The sequence below is a fragment of the Trichoderma evansii genome, assembly GCF_050947405.1.
Source record: "Trichoderma evansii strain SZMC 28006 chromosome Unknown GGI43scaffold_8, whole genome shotgun sequence".
NCBI classification, from domain to species: domain Eukaryota; kingdom Fungi; phylum Ascomycota; class Sordariomycetes; order Hypocreales; family Hypocreaceae; genus Trichoderma; species Trichoderma evansii.
Window position 1 is genome coordinate 1,024,159 of NW_028145198.1, and position 18,462 is coordinate 1,042,620.

The window sequence follows — 18,462 nt, forward strand, 5'->3', positions numbered from 1 at the left end:
CCAGCTGCTAGCAAATACCACGATCTCGTCCTAGCACCGATAACGTGCCTTGCGTGCCACCGACCCCGGCCCGTATCACCGAGCTATCGACAGACAGCAAAGCGGCAGCTCCAGCCAAGTTGCGATTGCTAATCGGCGTTCATGCAACCAGCGACAGTTGACTCGGCTTCTTCCTCTCGCCGCCGCCCACGCGTGTCCTCGTCCTCGTCGCCCACGTCGTCTCCGTCAGCAGCCAAGAGACCTAGGTTCTCTGATAACTTGGCCATGGCCAGCGTCTCAGCGAGGGGCAAGATGCCCGACATCATCGACCTGACGAAGCGCCAATCGGCATATCAGCCTCATAGCGGAGCGCGGAAGCTGGTTATCAAGAACCTGCGCAGTCCCGTCCACCACGAAGCACGAATTCAAGAGTACTATGCGCGGACAGAGAGGGAACTCGAGGGAGCACTGGACGCAATCTTCAACAGCCGAACTCCGGCCATTCCGCTGGAGCGCCTCTACCGTGGTGTCGAAGATATGTGTCGGAAAGGAAACGCCGATACAGTGTACAGGACGCTCAAGGACAAGGTGGATAGCCATCTGAAGAATGTGGTTCTGCCCAAGATACAGAGCGCAGCTAGGATATCCAATCTGGATGTCCTGAGGAAAACGCTGGCGGAATGGAAGACGTGGAATGCTCAGACGGTATGACCCTTTCTTTATAGAGACATGAACTTTATATAACAGCATTGCTCACACATCTGATGTCAGATTCTGGTCAGATCGACCTTTAGCTATCTGGATCGCACATATCTGCTCCTCAAGTCCTTACCATCAATAAACGACATGGCTATCACACGGTTCTGCCGAATGGCCTTCTCATCGCAAAATGCAGAGTCTAGCCCAAACATTGGTGCCGAGCTTATCTTCGCAATATGCGAATTGATCAACTTTGATCGCCGGGGGGATACTCGGAAAGAATCCGAGCTGCTCAAAGACTCTATCATGATGCTCTATGTGCTGGGAGTGTACACAAAATATTTCGAACCTGTATACCTACAGCAATCCGAAGCGTACTTTAGAGAGTTTGGAGAAACTTGCAGCCCTCTGAGCCTCAAGGAGTACATCGAGGTCTGTGAGCGGCTCCTGGAGCGCGAAGATTACCGGTGCATGGCGTACAACTTGGACAGTACAACAGAAAGGCAGTCAATGTCACTGGCGCATAATATCCTGATCGACCAGTACTCTGATAAGCTTCTACATGGAGGAAGTTTGTCAAATCTGTTATCTGATCGGGATGTAAGGTCTCTGAAGGGATTATATGACCTTCTCCGGTTATCGGGAATCCAAAAGAAGTTAAAGACACCATGGAGCGACTATATCCGAGAAACGGGGGCTTCAATAGTATCTGACAAGAACAGAGGCGATGAGATGGTGATTCGCCTCTTGGACTTACGGCGAGCGCTGGACCTGACCATTCGCGATGCATTCAACAAGGACGAAGATTTCCTCTGGGGAATGCGCGAGGCTTTTGGTAAATTCATGAATGACCGGAAGATAGCCGATTGCTGGTCTTCGGGCACATCAAAGATTGGTGAGATGACGGCGAAGCACATCGACATGCTACTTCGTGGTGGCATTAGAGCCCTGCCAAAAGAACTTCTGTCCGATGTAAAGGATCGAGCTGCGGCGGAGAAGGCGGGACATGCCAGCAGCGCTGATGAAGACGCCGAGCTGGATAGGCAGTTAGACCAGGCTCTCGAACTTTTCCGATTTATCGAGGGCAAGGACGCCTTTGAGGCCTTTTACAAGAAAGATTTGGCTCGCCGACTCCTCATGGGTCGTAGCGCTAGCCAAGATGCCGAACGGAATATGCTTACCAAGTTGCGAGGAGAATGTGGTTCCAACTTCACCCACAACCTGGAGCAAATGTTCAAAGACCAAGAGCTCGCTAAAGATGAGATGGAGGCTTACAAGGAGTGGTGCGAAGGCAACCCTGACCGCACTGGCAAGGTGGATCTTCAAGTTATGATCCTGTCAGCTGCTGCATGGCCAACATATCCCGACGTCAGGCTGAATCTGCCTGACGAGGTGGCCAAACGCACCGAGCAATTCGAAAGACATTACAAAAACAAGCACACAGGCCGAGTATTGACATGGAAGCACTCACTCGCGCACTGTTCTGTCAAGGCAACCTTCCCTAAGGGGGCAAAGGAGCTGTTGGTATCGGCATTCCAGGCCGCTGTGCTTTTGCTCTTTAACGATGTCGCTGCAGACGGATTCCTGGCGTATGAGCAAATCTCGGGGGCCACTGGCCTCCAAGGGGTTGATTTGGACCGAACACTTCAGTCACTGGCCTGTGGAAAGGCGCGTGTACTGACAAAGCATCCAAAGGGCCGTGATGTGAATCCCACAGACACATTTACTTTTAACAAGGCCTTTACCGACCCCAAGTATCGTGTCAAGATCAACCAAATCCAGTTGAAGGAGACCAAGGAAGAAAATAAGGCTACACACGAAAAGATTGCCCAAGACAGGCGCTTCGAGACCCAAGCAGCGATTGTGCGTATCATGAAGAGCCGCAAGACAATGGGTCACGCAGAGCTGGTGGCCGAAGTCATTAATTTGACCAAGAAGAGAGGCAGTGTCGAGCCGGCCGCTATTAAGAAGGAGATCGAGAGGTAAGCACTGAAATAACACAATAAACTAAAGGGAGTCAGATGAGCTAACTGCTGCAATAGTCTAATCGAGAAGGATTATCTTGAGAGAGAAGAAAACTCCTATACTTACTTGGCATAAGAACTGCCATCGAATTTTCTAGACGCAAGCTTGGTTAGATGCATTGATTTGGCACTGATAGAAAAGGACTAATGGACCAGACGGGACACCAAGGGTGACAGAGTCGTTACATCCTTACGCACATGGATTCAGCAAAAGCTCCTGTAGGCACATAATTTTTACGATTCTATGACGATCCCATGACCTAGCTTCCCTTGGCCATTCGCTGGCGTGTATTACTTTCATGTCCATTATGTACTATGCTTGGTGTACTATTGTGGAAAATAAATTTTGGAGATATGCAATATGAGGCGGCCTCTCGACATCTAGAAGAAAGACACCTGGATGAAGCGAGACATGGATGTGTGACAAAATACTGCGGCCCTTTAATCTCAGAAAGGCTCTCAGGTGCCATCTATATGGCGGTGAATTATAAACAAGTCGTGTTCTCCTGGAATATGTTGTGTGATTTGTCAAACTTCGGAGGACAGCCTTCAGGCACTCTCCTGGGCTAAACATTGATACTGTAACAGAAATAAGTTGGTCAACAAAGTCAAGGGAAGGCATCTAGACACAAAGCACAAGGGATTTTTTCTTCAATTTTTCAGTCATACGTATCACCGCCTACGTCAAAGGCAGATGCCTTCTATTAGGTCGGAGTTTGGCTGACGATTGCATCTTGTCACTACTCCCTGAATTATATACACTTCTCATATTCCAAACGATACGGCGACACAAGTATTACATTCAAGTTATCAGGCTTATTCACCGCTCACTTAACGAAAATATCAAGCTCTATTTGCCGTAACACAGTAACTATGCCTTGGGCTCTTATTTGAGGCTGTATGCAAACACAAAGTTTGAGTTGGGCCCCTTTTACATTCTACCTTGAGTTATTAAGCCTCGGATTGATAGGGAGAAGAGCTTTTGTTGGTTTGAAATGGCCATTTTGAGAAAGCCATGGCATCTCTTGTATGCAGTTGGCCATCTCTGGGCGCAAATTAATGACGTATTGATCATAAGAGTCACGAGATGAGACTATTCGAACAATGAGGCCTCGTGTTCTCCAATGAGGTGAGGCTGCCAGCGCATTCTACCAATAATCTGGAGATTGGAGGTTCTTGGGTGGCTGTTCATGCTTCTAACTCTGTAGGCAATAGTCGACTTTCACATGTTTGGTTCAATACCGATAGCGTCAGAATGAGGCGGCTAGCTGCATCTCGAACTAGGGAGCAACGAGGGGTCAAAGATGAGGGTATGCTTTTTTTTTATTTTTATTTTTTCACCGCCAATCATTTCCTACATGTGAAACGGCTCAGCTTCATCGTGCTCAGTAACATACGTGGCAGTCGGAAACATGATGGATGGCAAGCCTTACACTAGGCATAGGCGAAACGCAAACATTTACTCAAAGAGGCGTACTGGGAACCTCCAAAGAAACGTGTTTTTCTTTAGCTTTCAGACCCCAGATGGAGGTATAAACAAAGTAAAGATAACATCTGCCATGTGCGTAATTATCGGTGCGGATGCACGACATTCTCCCCCTCAGGGCGAGGAGGATTCCAAACCAGATCCGTCTTGCTCACCGAAATCTCACAGTTACCTAATTGAGCACCAGGGGGATACATACTTCAGCGACACCAAACAAAGCGTGTAAGTGATGGGTATTAGCTTCGCCTCATTTGTGCACAGAAATGCTACAGGCCATGCGCTCCATACTCAACTACAACAATGAGTGTGTTCGCCTCACTTTTTTTTCGTAGATAGTTAATGCCAGCACGTGGAAGGAGTTTGTACAGTATAGGTGTTGGATATGTATAAATATCTGTCCGCTTGCTCTTATCCAGCTTTGAATCCAGCTCTTTATCGAAACACCATCAAATTGAACGGATAATTTGAATCTGCTATTGAATCTATTTTAAATATGACTACTCGTTCGCGTCCTAGGGCTGTTCAGCCTCGCCGCTCTGGGGCAAATCTGCCCTCCTCTTTTCAATCACCAGCCGTGCATTTCCGCGATGACAACATCACTGAAGAAGAGGCTCGTAAACGCCTTTCATCATATATTGTTGTTCGTATTGAGAAATCGTCCTCTGCTATTGACGACGAAGGAAATCTCGTACCTTCAACCTGGGAACAAGCATCGCACACGATCCAGAGAGACATCCCTCAGCAAGAGGCGAAATACAAGGTACGTGAGCTCAATAGAGGGACTGGCTCCGTATCGGACAAGAAACATGAGCTTTCATCGGCACTTCGAAGACAATTGCAGCTTGCGCATACTGGGCTGGAGAATATGGAATCGGATCGTCGCTATGTCTATACACTTGCCCAACTGGATTGGAAATTCAAGAGAGTCGAAACACCAAAAGACTACTCTGGAGGGCATGACAAGCACAGCAAGGATAAGAAAACGACCAAAGAGCGCCATAGATCCAGGTCCAAGAAAGAGCGGGTATCAGTGACGGCGTACTTTAAGAGAGAACCATCCAACGATGAAAATTGGCTCAAGATGTATCAACGCCAGCAGAGCGACAAGAAAGAATATGAATGCCAACTAAGCTCATCTAGAATGGAGCGTCAGGATACCTCTAGGTCACAAAACTCTAGAAGTTCAGCCACTTCCTTCGGCTCTTTCTTCAGCAAAGTTTCAAATGGCAACCTAACAGCAAACTCTTTTGTTGACGACGTATCTTCCCGCCGCCATCACGAAGAGGGAAGAGGGCGAAGTAGGTATCGCAAAAGCAGAAACGGGGAGCCCTTTGAGGTTGTGGTGGCCTGTCCGCGACAGCGACATGATTCAGTGGGCAGATATGAGTCTATTCCTCCTCCAGTGCCTGATCCAACCAGACCAGAGCCTAAGCCTACAGCAGACTCTCTGAGACGCTTGGAGCAGAGGGCCCGCGGCGAGGGGATGGCAAGATCCATGTCTGTCAGGGACAGGTCACACCAACCTCGCCTTACCAAAAGCCCTGTTGAGAAGCACAGAGACTCTCTTCATCATGTTTCACACTACTCCCTGAGTGGTGAAGATGTAGACCAACTGGAAGATAGACTCAATCGTGCATCACTGGCAGATGAGCCAAGGACCAGTCGCCAAGGACCAGTCTCCGACCTTGCAACTCAGCACACATACAGAGAGTCTCTGAGGCAAAACCGCGACAATCGTGATAAAGAGTTGCTAATCTCAGGGCCGAATGGCATTGTCTGGCGGAAGCAAGATGCTCAGAGGTATATGAATGATAGGCGGCGTTTTGATCAAGATGCGTGGGATCTAGGACGTAGCACTTTGCTATATGCGGAGAATGGCGGTGATTATAGGTGATAGAATGCTGAATACATGTACTGTTTTCATCCGCCCTGATCTTCTTCTGTTCTGTTCACCCGCTACCAATGTTACCAAAGCTGGACTTCAAGATAGCAACATATAGGATACAAAGGTTGAAGAATTTCGCCATATTTACATATGATGTAGTTGAATTGCTAGTTAAATGCCAAATTATATTGTATGTAACTTCACAAGCTAGGATGTATGTCCGGGTAGTTAATATCGAAATATTGGTATATATTTACTACGTACCTTCCTAAGACACTATTTCTTGCACCGTGAACCCAAGTTTCTCTCATTTTACATATTTTGATAATTCTAGTCCATTATATATGCATGATATCCCTATATTTCCTCTTGTAATTTCTCGCGTTAAAGTATTATTACTACATACAAGTAGTGTCTCATATCACGTGTACCACTCAGAATAATGAAAAGCATGAACGTGATAGTATTGCCATTAAAGTGTCTTATATAACGTAATATTTACATAAATTGAAGGAATATCAAAGCAATATTACTGGTATAAGTACTAACCCATCACGAACTGAAGGTATATTCTGAAATCGGCGCGCTTTGTCTTTGCTGCTTGCTCATTTCTTTCGTCGTTCCGAGACAGACTCAAATGCACTGCCTTGAATATCTCATTTATTTCTCTAGCCATCCCAAGCTGTTTGATGTTTACTTTTACATTTCTATTCTGCTCAGGGGACTACAAGTTTGCTATTGAGCAAAGAGCATGCAGCTGCTCTATTCAAACAACGATGATGACTAAGCAGTCTTCTCCCCCGCCTGGTCTCGGGTGTCAAAAGGTTTTAGCGCACTACCCAGCACAAGCTTGCATGGATACGCGATTTACTTAGCGGCCAGCTCCTCACGCGTTGATTGATGCACGTCCCACCACGCTGGGGGACGCGCCTCCATTCAAAGTTAGCAGCACCTCGATCGGTACCGCAGAGCCTGGCCTGGGATGTGATGGTGCATGTACCGGTATTGGCTATCGCTGCGCGGCACTGCTATTCTTCCAGGCCTCTCTCCCTAGGCGTCTGTTTATGAAGGCCAGCCTCTTGAGCCGCCCAGTTCGATCCTCGCCGACCTCGCGGAGCATCCTTGGCCAGCTTGCCTATGCCCACTGGACGCCTCGCAACCTGTCTCTCGCCGCGGCCGACTCGATGTTTGCAAAGGCCAATAAGGCTTTCAAGGCCAGCGACCCCCCCGGTCGCAATGCCCTGTCAAAGCAGCTGTTCTCGTCCAGCAGCCCGAGTGCGTCTCCCGTGACCGATATTCGAGACCAGTTTAAGAAGGCGGGGACGAGCTCGGCTCCCAGCAGCGCTTTTGCATTGTCGGCGAGGACGACACCGTTTTCAAAACCCATGGAGCAGCAGCAGCCAGTGAATAACTCCGGTGGTAGTGCCATGGCATCTCTGTACAGCAAATCAGACCCGTTCAAGGCCGCCTCCGAGACTATTGATCTTACTGGACCTGACGAAAATGAAAAGACTAAACAACATGTATATTTCGTGGAAGACGATTTTAGCGATGATGAAGACCTCGATCTCGATTATAAGGCGCCTTCAGCGCTTCCCACCCTCCCAGACCCAAAGCCTCCGATTGTAGAAGAGGACGATTTCCCCCCTCCGCCAACTCAGCAGATTGATTGGTCCTCTTCCCCTAGGTCCCATTACTTTCCTTCCAAGAAGCCAATGTCGACAGTTTCATTGAAACGTGATTCGTCTGGCGAGAGCGAACTAACAGGACTGCCCATTTCAAAGAAGAAGCGAGTGTTGCCGGCAAGCTTCCGCTCAGAACCTGAACAGAGCCAGGACCAAAACCAGTTCGATGTCCCTACAAATGTCCAACCTACAAAGCCAACGCGCATGTGGGAGGCTGATATCGATGCTCTCAAGGAACAAAAGAAACAGCTCAAGATTCAGCAGGCCGCTCGCGCAGATTCTCAAGGCTTAACTGAGCGGCCACCAGAGTTCGGGAAAACCCACGATGCCTCTAAAGGCGAAGCCATCCACCTGAGTAGGGAACAGGAACATGTGCTCGACTTAGTGGTCAACCAGGGTAAGAGTGTGTTTTTCACTGGCCCTGCTGGTACAGGAAAATCGGTTTTGATGAGAGCCATCATCACCCAACTGCGATCCAAACACGCCCGAGAACCCGAACGGGTGGCTGTGACGGCCTCAACGGGCCTTGCCGCGTGTAACATTGGAGGAATTACGCTTCACAGCTTTTCAGGTAGGCCTGACGCTGGCCTATGCCACGAGCTTGTTGCTGTCGGCTATTATGTTGATATTGTTGGCTGACCCTATTCAACAGGTATTGGACTTGGAAAGGAAGATGCGAGTACTCTTGTGAAAAAAATTAGAAGGAATCCTAAAGCCAAAAAGAGGTGGCTTGGTACGAAATGCCTCATTATTGATGAGATTTCCATGGTGGATGGCGACTTGTTTGACAAGCTATCGCAGATTGGAAGAACAATTCGAAATAACGGCCGGCCGTGGGGTGGCATTCAACTGATTATCACAGGCGATTTTTTCCAACTTCCACCTGTCCCTGATGGGGATAAGAATCGTGAGGCCAAATTTGCCTTTGATGCTGCTACCTGGAGTACGTCAATCGACCACACGATTGGTCTTACACAGGTGTTCCGTCAGCGAGATCCCGTATTTGCCAACATGTTAAACGAGATGCGGCTGGGACAGATTAGCCAGCAGACAGTGGACACCTTCAGAAAGCTCTCGAGACCGCTTGAGTTTAATGATGGTGTGGAGTCAGCCGAGCTCTTCCCTACACGAGCACAAGTTGATGGGTCCAACGAGAGGCGGCTGAGGGAGCTGCCAGGAAAACCGAACCGGTATGATGCCATGGATACGGGAGACGTCAATATCCGAGACAAGTTATTGGCAAATATGATGGCTCCAAAATCTATTGAGCTCAAGATCAACGCTCAAGTCATGCTTATCAAGAATCTTGATGGATCCTTGGTAAATGGATCACTCGGCACGGTCATTGCCTTCTCTGACGAGAGGGCATTCGACATGTCGAGCACGGATGACTATGATGACGGAATGGACGATGCAATGGCAAAGGCACGAAGGAAATTAAAGGCCTTCAGCCGTGAGCCAGAGCCAGACGGGTCTGGCATGAAGTTTCCCGTCGTCCGATTCATTTCAACAGATGGCGTGGCACGAGTAATTCTCTGCCAGCCGGAAGAGTGGAAGGTTGAGCTTCCTAATGGCGAAGTCCAAGCCAAGCGAGTCCAGATTCCATTGATCCTCGCATGGGCGCTCTCTATTCACAAAGCCCAAGGGCAGACGCTCGAGCGAGTCACTGTCAACCTGGGTAAAGTGTTTGAGAAGGGACAAGCGTATGTTGCACTGAGCCGTGCTACAAGCCAAGAGGGGCTACGAGTTTTGGGCTTTGACAAGAACAAAGTTATGGCCCACCCACGGGTCATTGGGTTTTACAGACAACTCTACAGTGCTGAAGAGGCAGCGACGAGAAGGCCTCAATCCATAGCGGATTTCGTCGCCAATAGAAAAGGCGTCACAAGCGCTTCTGCTTGAGAGATTATTGATCTAGACGAGGAAGAAGAAAAAGAAAGCGCAATGGTTATTTGGGTCCTTATCATGGCGAATTATAGATCGGCATCATATGTGAGAGAATTTGTACTACTATTGGTGCTACTGGTGTTGTTATTATCTGATTATATGATTCCCCTCATGAAATATTTAGATCCGGGAGGACAGCTGCAATAAAAGGTCGTCACGGGATTGAGACTCTCCAATAGATGGCGGTGATTTTGTAGGTTATCTCCGACTGTCTTTAAACGAATTGAATATGTATATTCGAGACTTTGTTTTCTCTGATTTCTAAAATGTGTACAGTCAGACTTGCCTACTTGGGCCTTGCAGGGCATTTATTGGCTTGGCGGAAAGATGCAGGGGCATGTCTGCAAGTACAAGGCATGGTCGGTCTGCAAAGCATGTTTGAGAGATGAAGCGATGTGAGTCAGACGGCTTTCACTTCTCTTGTTGTCTGGTTGCATGTGCTACAAGTATTACGATAGGAGGCGCAGGTTGCATCCTACACAATACTACTGCATGCTTTGGTGGATACTATCTGTATTCGTATTTCCATGATGACTTATTACTGGCCGGGGATGGTTCGAGTCAATTACAGTCGCCCTCTATTTCGGAGAGTTTCACGGTGACAAACTCCAGGATATCCTGCTTAGGCTTGGAACTGAGCTGAAAGAACGCTGCAGTCAGACAGTAGGTAAGCAAGAAGGATTCTTCGTATCGCATACGATATGGAGGCGTTTCTGCATAGTGTAATTTGTCTTAACACGAAGCAGTCCATAGAGAATAAATAGGTAGGAAAATAGGCTACCCGCATAACATCCAACTTAGTAAGAGACATGTGTTCGGCTTACTGCACGCGCCTTGATGGCATATCGAAACCGGTGACGTTCAGGATGCACCTGCATGTATACGTGGTAGCACCAGTCTCTAAAATAGCGGGCTAGTGGCTGGCTAGCACTAGTAGTAATATTTGCGCTGCAGGGCCGAACCAACGCCCCCAAGGCCCCTAATCAGCGCTGACGGAGCCGTTGCTTTGGGACTCTGAGATTCCTTTTAGGGCGCTGCAAGGGTTGTTATCGATATCGGCGACCCGGTTGAGGCTAGTCTGGACCTGCTAGCTTCACCACATCCAAACTGCTTTGTGTCTGCAGCCAAAGTTGCCAACCAGCATCCATATCGAGCACCAAAATTTATCGTCCTCTCTTCTTACCGCCATCCTCCCCTAACGTCCTGCTTGGCCTGGCGGAGACGGGGCAAAATACCGGAGTGCATCAACGAATATTCTCGAGGTTTAACACAATTCTAGCATATTTCGACGACAATTCTGGGCGCCTGCGCCTGCCCTCACTTCCGATTGCATCTCCAACTGCGCGCGTGTCCCAAATTCCTCCCGAGCTGTTGGAGCTGCCTCGGGGCTCTCTCTGCCTCTGCGATATAGCACTGCTGAGAAAAAGCTCACGATATCGTCACTGGCCGGACTGTTTCTCAGACGACTGTTGCGGCCTTCAATCGCGATCTATTGGCACGGCGACACCCCGCGATCACTTCAATATCACCCGTGGAGGAAGCCTTTATTATAAGGCTTATCAGGGTCCTACCGCGTCTCTAGATGACAATTTAAAAGACAAAAGGAACAGAGACCGGTACTCTGTGATTTATTCATCATCGCTTGAGAGGCGGCACGGCCAAGTTACGAAGATCAAGTCACCATTTGCGAATTCGACTTGAGGTGTCACCATGGCGAGCCAGTTTGCCGGCCTGCACATGCGGGTGGTGCTGAGGGACCCTCCTGGGCACCAGCTCACAGGCACCGTCCGAGATGTACAGGCAGGAAGCAGCCTCACCTTGACGAATGGTAAGCGCGTCTACTATCTCGCCCTCCCCCCAGAATATTGGAATGAACACAAACAAGACTAATCCAATAAATCCAGTATTCATTGCTGCAACACGAGCATGGGTCCCTCATATGCGAATCGATGCCTCTAACATTGCCGATCTCTCAGAAGTCAATGGCGACGACAGGCCGGACCAGAACCCTCTGCCTGCTGAGAAACCTGCAGCTCCAGCATACACCGTGCAGCAGCCGCCGAGTCAGTTGGCTGCAAAGACTCCGACTCAGCCGGCCCAGCCTGCCTTTGTCGACCCAGCTATCCTGAGCCTAGGAAGACGACCCAAATCAGCGGCATCTAGCAAACAGAAGAGCGATGAAAAGGGCGCAGACCAAACCGACCCAACAGGGCAGCCGGGAGTCTTATATGGCATTCATGTGGGGCGGTCGTCGGTTGACTCTGGCGATGAGAACAACCTTGCAGCTTCGGTGAAGAATTTGAAGATAGACCCAGGAGCCGCTCTGAAAGGTCCATCAAGTAATAAACCTCGACAGGTCAAAGAAGTGTTAGGCTCTACACAGCAACAGCAAAAGAAGAAAGCACGGCGGCACCCAAAGGCTCATAGGGAGCATTTAGGCGAAGCGCAAACAGCTGTTCAAACGCAAGGACCTGGGAAAGGCTGGAGACAGACTCCAATCTTGCAGAGCACCGCCTCTTTCCAGCCATTCACCGCTCTCAGACGAAGTGGAAAGAATTCAAAGAGTCTACTGGACAATGGATGGGCATCTGAGGACGTTACAGAGGAAATGGGGGATTTCGATTTTGAAAACAACCTGGCCAAATTCGACAAGCACAAGATTTTTGATCAAATGAGAAAAGAAGATACCGTTGACGATGCTCTCCGCCTTGTAGCACACAACCGCCGGCCCAAGCCCGGAACGGCGGGAGGCAAGAACCTGCATTACACCGAAAATGTCCTAGATATGCCCTCCACAACGGCCGCGGCAAACGCTGATTACTGGAATAGCGAAGCAGATGTTGGTGCTAATGGATCTGAGAAGCTAAGCGGCCGAGAGCACAAGAATGCCAGTCAAACTGGTCGGAGACCTGACAGCAAGACTGGCGCCAAACGCTCGCAATCCCGCAAAGCAAGCACTGCCGCTCCTGTTGGAAGCCAACCACTTAGTAGGGTCAACTCCAGTCTGCGGTATCAAGCGTCTCGCCGATCTAGCCCCACGACCGGGCACCGTAGCACTGACTATGAGCAGCAGCAGCATGAACGCCCGGGGCTATATCTACAGCCTTCAAATCGACGTGTGGAGACGATTTCTACGCTCCAGATGCTCAATATCGAAAACATTGCTGCCAACGAGATTGGATTCAGTGAGACTTTGATGGCGGAAAACGCAGGAAGAGGCATCGCTGAAGTGGCTGTGGCTGTATTGTCAGACCCGGCCATGAAAGTCCGATTCGAGATGGTCGTAGCAGGAGCGTCTAGCGATGCTTCAGTACGCTCGTCTACGATTGTCATACTTGCGGGTAACCATAAGTCAGGTATTCGTGCGCTGGCTGCTGCTCGCCATCTTCGAAACAAAAACTTCGATGTGGTCGTGTGCTTGGTTGGTATTGAGCGCGAGCGAGACCTGTTGGAAGATTTGAAGAGACAGATCCAGCTCTATAGAAACTTTGGAGGCCGAATATTGAGCAAAAACGACTTCTTTGAGTTTCTTCGAAAAGGGGCTGGACCGGGCAGTGGCCTATCAATTTCTCTCATTGTCGACGCGTTGCTCGGCCTTACCATGTCATTTGAAGAACTGCGAGTCGGTGACCAGGCGTCGGTATATGAGCTGATGGAATGGGCGAACCGAAATGAGGCATTCGTACTGGCGGTAGATATTCCTTCAGGCATTGACCCTTCAAACGGCAATGTTGCTATCATTGATGGAAGTCACCTATTCGTCAAACCACGCTACGTTGTTGCCATAGGCGCACCCAAAAAGGGACTCCTAGAAGCCGTTACGCCGCCCCCTGACGATGATACAGCCTTACCAACAAATATTATTCATGAAGACGAGTGGCGACTGTTTATTGCCGATTTAGGGCTGGGAGGCGCAATTTGGAGGAAGGCTGGCACTAAGATACGGAAGGGCATTGAGTTTGACGGCAAATGGGTACTAGAAATGAAGTATCGCGGACCTCAGGAGGAAGAAGATGAAGACTGAGGGAGATGGTAATAATGCATGTACATATGGATAACGGGTGATTACGACTTATGTTAGGGAGGGCAACAAAAGGAAAAAAAGAGAAATGATGCAAAAGAATGGGATATACCTATAATTCAAGGACGTGGTGGAAGTGTACCGGTTTGGCCAGGCAGAACGGCTCGTGGGAGGCTGGTACTTGAGGATATCAAAAAGAATAGGAAGAAAAAAGAAAGCAGCAAAAAGGGATATAATAGCGAAATGTAATTATAACACAGCATTATGAGGCGTTAAGAGGGGTCGGTGATACCTTATTTCTCGACAGAATGAACATATTCTGGTTTGACACCGCCTGCATAGTGATATTTGTGAGAGAGAGGAGAAGGGAGAATCTCAATCTGGTGATATGTTCGGCGTCCATTTATACATCCCGTTTTTGTAGAATGTAGTACGCCCTGTATCATCCTTGTTCACATTATATACATTCTTCTTCTGGGTGAAGGGGTTCTCTCAAAAAGCAACGCTGAAGAAAGGACGAGACCTTTTTTATGAGGATTTAAAGCACGCGTGCCAAGACTGCGGGTTTGCGGAGACAAGCTTTTGCCAAGACCAGCCGCGAACAGGCATGTGAAGAACTCAGTACGTAGTCTTAATCTCTCATTTGCTATTCAAAATTTCCCTGACGCTTCTTTAGTGCTTCTTTTGCGATTCCATTTTAAGGGGGCTATGTCAAAAAAAAGTTGAAAGCAGACCCCTTTTTCTTGGCAGTATAAATCGCATTAGTAGGCTGTAATTTTTATGGCCACCATAGTCAATTGATGTAGTAGTACAAGTATTAGACGTATTAGTAGTGTAGTATCCGGCAGATTGGGAAGCTAGCTGCGATTTCGAAGTTTACTTCTTTATTAGTAGTTGCTCCGCATTCCAAGGCGATTGGCGTGGGCAAACGGGCGACAAAAGTTCGCGGCGCAGCGCAGTACCGACTGCCTGTTTGGATCTTGTATCGGATTTGGAGTCTGGATGTCTTTTTTGTGGCCGGAACACGTGGAATGGCGACGCCTTTTTTGTGGGATGGGGAGCAACTTAGCGGCCTGTCAGTTTCAGCCGTCAAGGTAACTGCAATGGGCTGGTCAACTCTATTTGCGCTGCGTTTAATACTGAATACGAGCAATCTCTGCCTACCTGCAGATACGACAATGCCGTGAGAGCCAAATTCAAGACTGGCAGCAATATTTCCCAGCTTCGTCGCTGCTAGCTCCAAGTATGGGACCGTGTCTACGCTTTATTGGATGTACTGTGTGCCGCACCATGCGCTGCCCTCTGCGCCCATTGGCCCAGGCCCTTTGCAGCGCCCCAATCCCCCGCAGCCCCAAAAGGCACCGCACCACTTTGTACCGCCACCACGGCCAGTAACAACACAGTGCACGCCCTGCGCCCCAGCAGGAAATCGGCTGCTTGTTCTTCAGCGAGTAAGTAACAACACCAACCCACTCCTCTCTCCTACCCCCAAAATAGATTCCCCATTGCTTCTCTGCTGTCGAATCCTGCCGAGATCGATCGCAGAGTTTAAGCAACCGTACAGGGCTAGGCGAACAGAAGAGACGGACTTTAGACGCTACTCACGAGGATATTGTTTTCAGTGTACGCGGAAGCCCGGACGCTGAACGGACACAGGCCATTTTTTCGCCGTATTGTTGTTACAAAGCTGCTACCTACTTGGATTTTTTTTTTGTCTGGGCGAAACGCTTCTTCAGCCCCTGCGCCACCGATTGTTATGACGCTCGATTTTCTCACGCTCGCCTGAATTCGATATCCATTTCACGATTCGCTCATTCAACTTACTCAGGGACGCTCTGATAACGTGGCGCCTCTCGCTGTCTAGTTTCGATTCGTCCCTAGGCGCCCTCGTGGGTCAGTTCCGTCAGCGTGTCTTAGATTTGTGAGGTTGCCTGCACGAGGCACGCCGCCCATCGAGCGAAACGAAGCGAAACGAAGTACCGAACAGAGGAGGCAGTTCAGCTCGGCTCAGCTCATTCCCTCCACCCGACACCATTTTCCATGGCGATCCCGCGATAAGGTCCGACTGGCACCCTCTCCTTTCTCGTCGCCGTCTCGCCGGTTGACTCTTTACGAAATCGACAAGCCTCGTTCTTGAGATCCCGATCTTGGTTCCGCTCCAATCCAGCCATGTCGGTGACGTCCATGCATCATGTGGCCGCTCACGCAGCTACGTCGGCCCTCGAGGCGTCGATGGCGCTGTGCACCAACACGTGGCTGCCGGCGAACGGAATCCTCTCCTTGAGCGGAGAGTCAGACAATGCCATCCTGACACTCGACAACGACGCCTTCTTCCAGGCACCATGTCCGACTGCGACAATACCGACAGTCTCTGTTGCGGTTCCGGAGAGCACCAGCACCAGTGATGGTGACCGAGACTCGGGCATAACCCTTCAGGACCTTGGAGACGATGGCGATGACGATGACAGCCCGCATTTTTCCGATTTTCGAGATCCCTTCTACGCCTCGAGTTTTCCCATCTGCTACGCCCTCGCGGCGACTACCGTCACCGCTTGGATGCTTGTTATTATGCTATTTATCACGCCACGGTCTTTCTTCGACAGCGGCGTTGTCTACCTTGGCCGGCCCGGTGGCTTTACCAATTCTTCTTCAGGTGGCGTCAACATCGGTGGGCGGCCGTGGCTACAGAAGCTGGCCGCCTTGTCAGTTGCGATATCTCTAACGATAGCCACGGCCGACACTTTCAGGATCGCCAAAATACAGTACATATGGGGCGTGCAGAATGCCAAAGTGCTCCAAAACGAGGTCATGGGGAGTACGGAACTCAAGGCGATCCGGGTCGTATCCGACACATTTCTTTGGCTCGCACAGGCGCAGACGCTGATCCGGCTGTTCCCGCGCCACCGCGAGAAAATCATTATCAAATGGGCTGCTTTTTTCCTCATCAGTCTTGATGTCATATTCAGTGCCCTAAACAGCTTTTTATACTCCGACCCGGACAGTATTGGGAATTCTATGCCCAAGAGCTTTGCTCATCCCATCCCGGCGCTGAGTTACTTATTTCAACTGGCCCTGGGAGTGCTATACGCTGCGTGGGTCGTGTACTACGCAATTATGAAGAAGCGGTATTCATTTTACCATCCATTGATGAAGAACATCAGTCTGGTGGCCATCATATCATTAGGTGCCATATTAACACCAGTTGTCTTTTTCATACTCGATATATCGAAGCCTGACTTTACAGGCTGGGGAGACTACGTGCGCTGGGTTGGTGCGGCTGCGGCCAGTGTGGTGGTTTGGGAATGGGTGGAACGAATTGAAGCTCTGGAGCGTGAGGAGAAGAAAGATGGAATACTTGGAAGAGAGGTATTTGATGGAGATGACACGCTAGAAGTTGATGCGGCGGAAGTCCCCTGGTCACGGAAGAGGAGAGGCTATAAAGTTAACAGTGGTGATGGCAGAGGTGTCATCATCACGTCGAGAGAGCAAAGACCAAGTGAAGGCAACGGATGGCCAGGCGTATCAGTTATTAGCAATCGCCATCGCGAACGGGAGCGAAGTACTGGACGCGGCCGCGATACAGGCGATACGAGCGGTACAGAGGTACAGAGGACGTCGGGACATATTCTAAGACCTCCAGTTTGGCTCTCACGACCTGCTCCAGCCGTAACTCCAGCCAGCAGGACCGACACAACAAGTGCTGCCAGTACTGTCTACGCGGTAAGATACCAGAGAGAGCACCCACAGACCAGACCAGATCTTTCAAGGTCAGAGAGCCACAATCAGAATCGCAGTCCTGTTGTGGAAGATTCGATTTCGACAAACCAAGCACTTTCATCCATCTCTCCAGGGGATTCCCCGGCGAGTCATATTGTAATACAGGAACCGAGGGTACCGGATTTGGAAGCAAACTCTTCTGGCGGTGGCCGTTGGCAGACACTACTTCGTCGCGGAAGCCATGGCACCACATTAACACCGCAGTCTCCCAGGGCTTATTCGGATGCCCGGTCTGCCGCTACTTCAAGAGGCCATATGGATGCCAACCGGTGGGATATACGAAGCAGATTAGAAGAGTTCGCAGCCAGCCAAGCAGAGAGGTTCCGAGAAAGATTCCGGCCCACGACAGATACAGACAATCTCCCCGTAATGGTGATACCAGCACCAGCACGGCGAGGCGCGGCTCTGCAACAGGTTCTTGAGGAGGAAGGAGAAGATCTGAGCGGCTCAGTGGCATCGGTGTTACGACGAGCACGGGGATCCAGCAGCAGCTCAACTTCTGAGGAGGTGTACGAAACCAGGGGACGAAATCATATAGGCCCTACCGTGTATCCGACGGCCAACGCAGCGGCTTCAGCATACGAGAGACCTATACCGGCCAGCAATCCGCCTTTATGGCCGGGAGTACGAAATCGGTACCTCTATGACGACGATTACTCGTATGATGACGATTCTGTAACGGAGACTTCTTCTGTGATATCTCGCGATCATGACCCTGACGAGCCAGACGCCGGGCAAGAAGACAGGAACACAACACCACCGAGAGAACCAGGCCCATCATGACGCTTTTACTAAAAATACGGCTTCTTCTTTTCTCTCTCCCTCTCTTCTTCTCTCTCTTCTTCCTAGATACTTTTGTCTTTGAGCGTGGCGTTTCTGGCCGGGGCACTTTTTAATGTGGGGGGGGGGGGGGGGGGGGGGGGGGGGGGGGGGGGGCGGGGGGGGGGGGGGGGGGGGGT

General features: G+C 49.8%; 5 protein-coding genes across 5 annotated transcripts; all 5 read left to right on the plus strand.

The window, feature by feature from the left end:
* Positions 1-264: 264 nt before the first annotated feature.
* GGI43DRAFT_383299 (cullin family protein) lies at positions 265-2,778 on the plus strand (the record flags this gene model as incomplete). The annotated part of the gene is made up of 3 exons (XM_083203368.1): positions 265-684; positions 751-2,660; positions 2,721-2,778. The coding sequence occupies 3 exons, from the start codon at positions 265-267 to the stop codon at positions 2,776-2,778; spliced, it is 2,388 nt and encodes a 795-aa protein (XP_083061382.1).
* Positions 2,779-4,467: 1,689 nt separating this feature from the next.
* On the plus strand, positions 4,468-6,110 carry GGI43DRAFT_364824 (uncharacterized protein). The gene has a single exon (XM_083202442.1). It carries the CDS (start codon positions 4,682-4,684, stop codon positions 6,080-6,082), a length of 1,401 nt encoding a protein of 466 aa, XP_083061383.1. The 5' UTR covers positions 4,468-4,681; the 3' UTR covers positions 6,083-6,110.
* A 932-nt stretch (positions 6,111-7,042) lies between these two features.
* On the plus strand, positions 7,043-8,570 carry GGI43DRAFT_364879 (PIF1-like helicase domain-containing protein). Its single transcript, XM_083202444.1, has one exon. The coding sequence runs from the start codon at positions 7,138-7,140 to the stop codon at positions 8,395-8,397; it is 1,260 nt and encodes a 419-aa protein (XP_083061384.1). The 5' UTR covers positions 7,043-7,137; the 3' UTR covers positions 8,398-8,570.
* Positions 8,571-10,882: 2,312 nt separating this feature from the next.
* On the plus strand, positions 10,883-13,915 carry GGI43DRAFT_364838 (YjeF-related protein N-terminus-domain-containing protein). The gene is made up of 2 exons (XM_083202443.1): positions 10,883-11,533; positions 11,610-13,915. The coding sequence occupies exons 1-2, from the start codon at positions 11,416-11,418 to the stop codon at positions 13,727-13,729; spliced, it is 2,238 nt and encodes a 745-aa protein (XP_083061385.1). The 5' UTR covers positions 10,883-11,415; the 3' UTR covers positions 13,730-13,915.
* A 1,283-nt stretch (positions 13,916-15,198) lies between these two features.
* On the plus strand, positions 15,199-18,402 carry GGI43DRAFT_403704 (PalH/RIM21-domain-containing protein). The gene has a single exon (XM_083205820.1). The coding sequence runs from the start codon at positions 15,896-15,898 to the stop codon at positions 18,284-18,286; it is 2,391 nt and encodes a 796-aa protein (XP_083061386.1). The 5' UTR covers positions 15,199-15,895; the 3' UTR covers positions 18,287-18,402.
* Positions 18,403-18,462: the final 60 nt, after the last annotated feature.

Bases quoted from the DNA above. Each gene is read 5' to 3' on its own strand.
- GGI43DRAFT_364824 (XM_083202442.1), top strand. From the start codon at position 4,682: ATGACTACTCGTTCGCGTCCTAGGGCTGTTCAGCCTCGCCGCTCTGGG.
- GGI43DRAFT_364838 (XM_083202443.1), top strand. From the start codon at position 11,416: ATGGCGAGCCAGTTTGCCGGCCTGCACATGCGGGTGGTGCTGAGGGAC. The intron at 11,534-11,609 runs GTAAGCGCGTCT...CAATAAATCCAG, and splicing joins CAGCCTCACCTTGACGAATG to TATTCATTGCTGCAACACGA.
- GGI43DRAFT_403704 (XM_083205820.1), top strand. From the start codon at position 15,896: ATGTCGGTGACGTCCATGCATCATGTGGCCGCTCACGCAGCTACGTCG.
- GGI43DRAFT_364879 (XM_083202444.1), top strand. From the start codon at position 7,138: ATGAAGGCCAGCCTCTTGAGCCGCCCAGTTCGATCCTCGCCGACCTCG.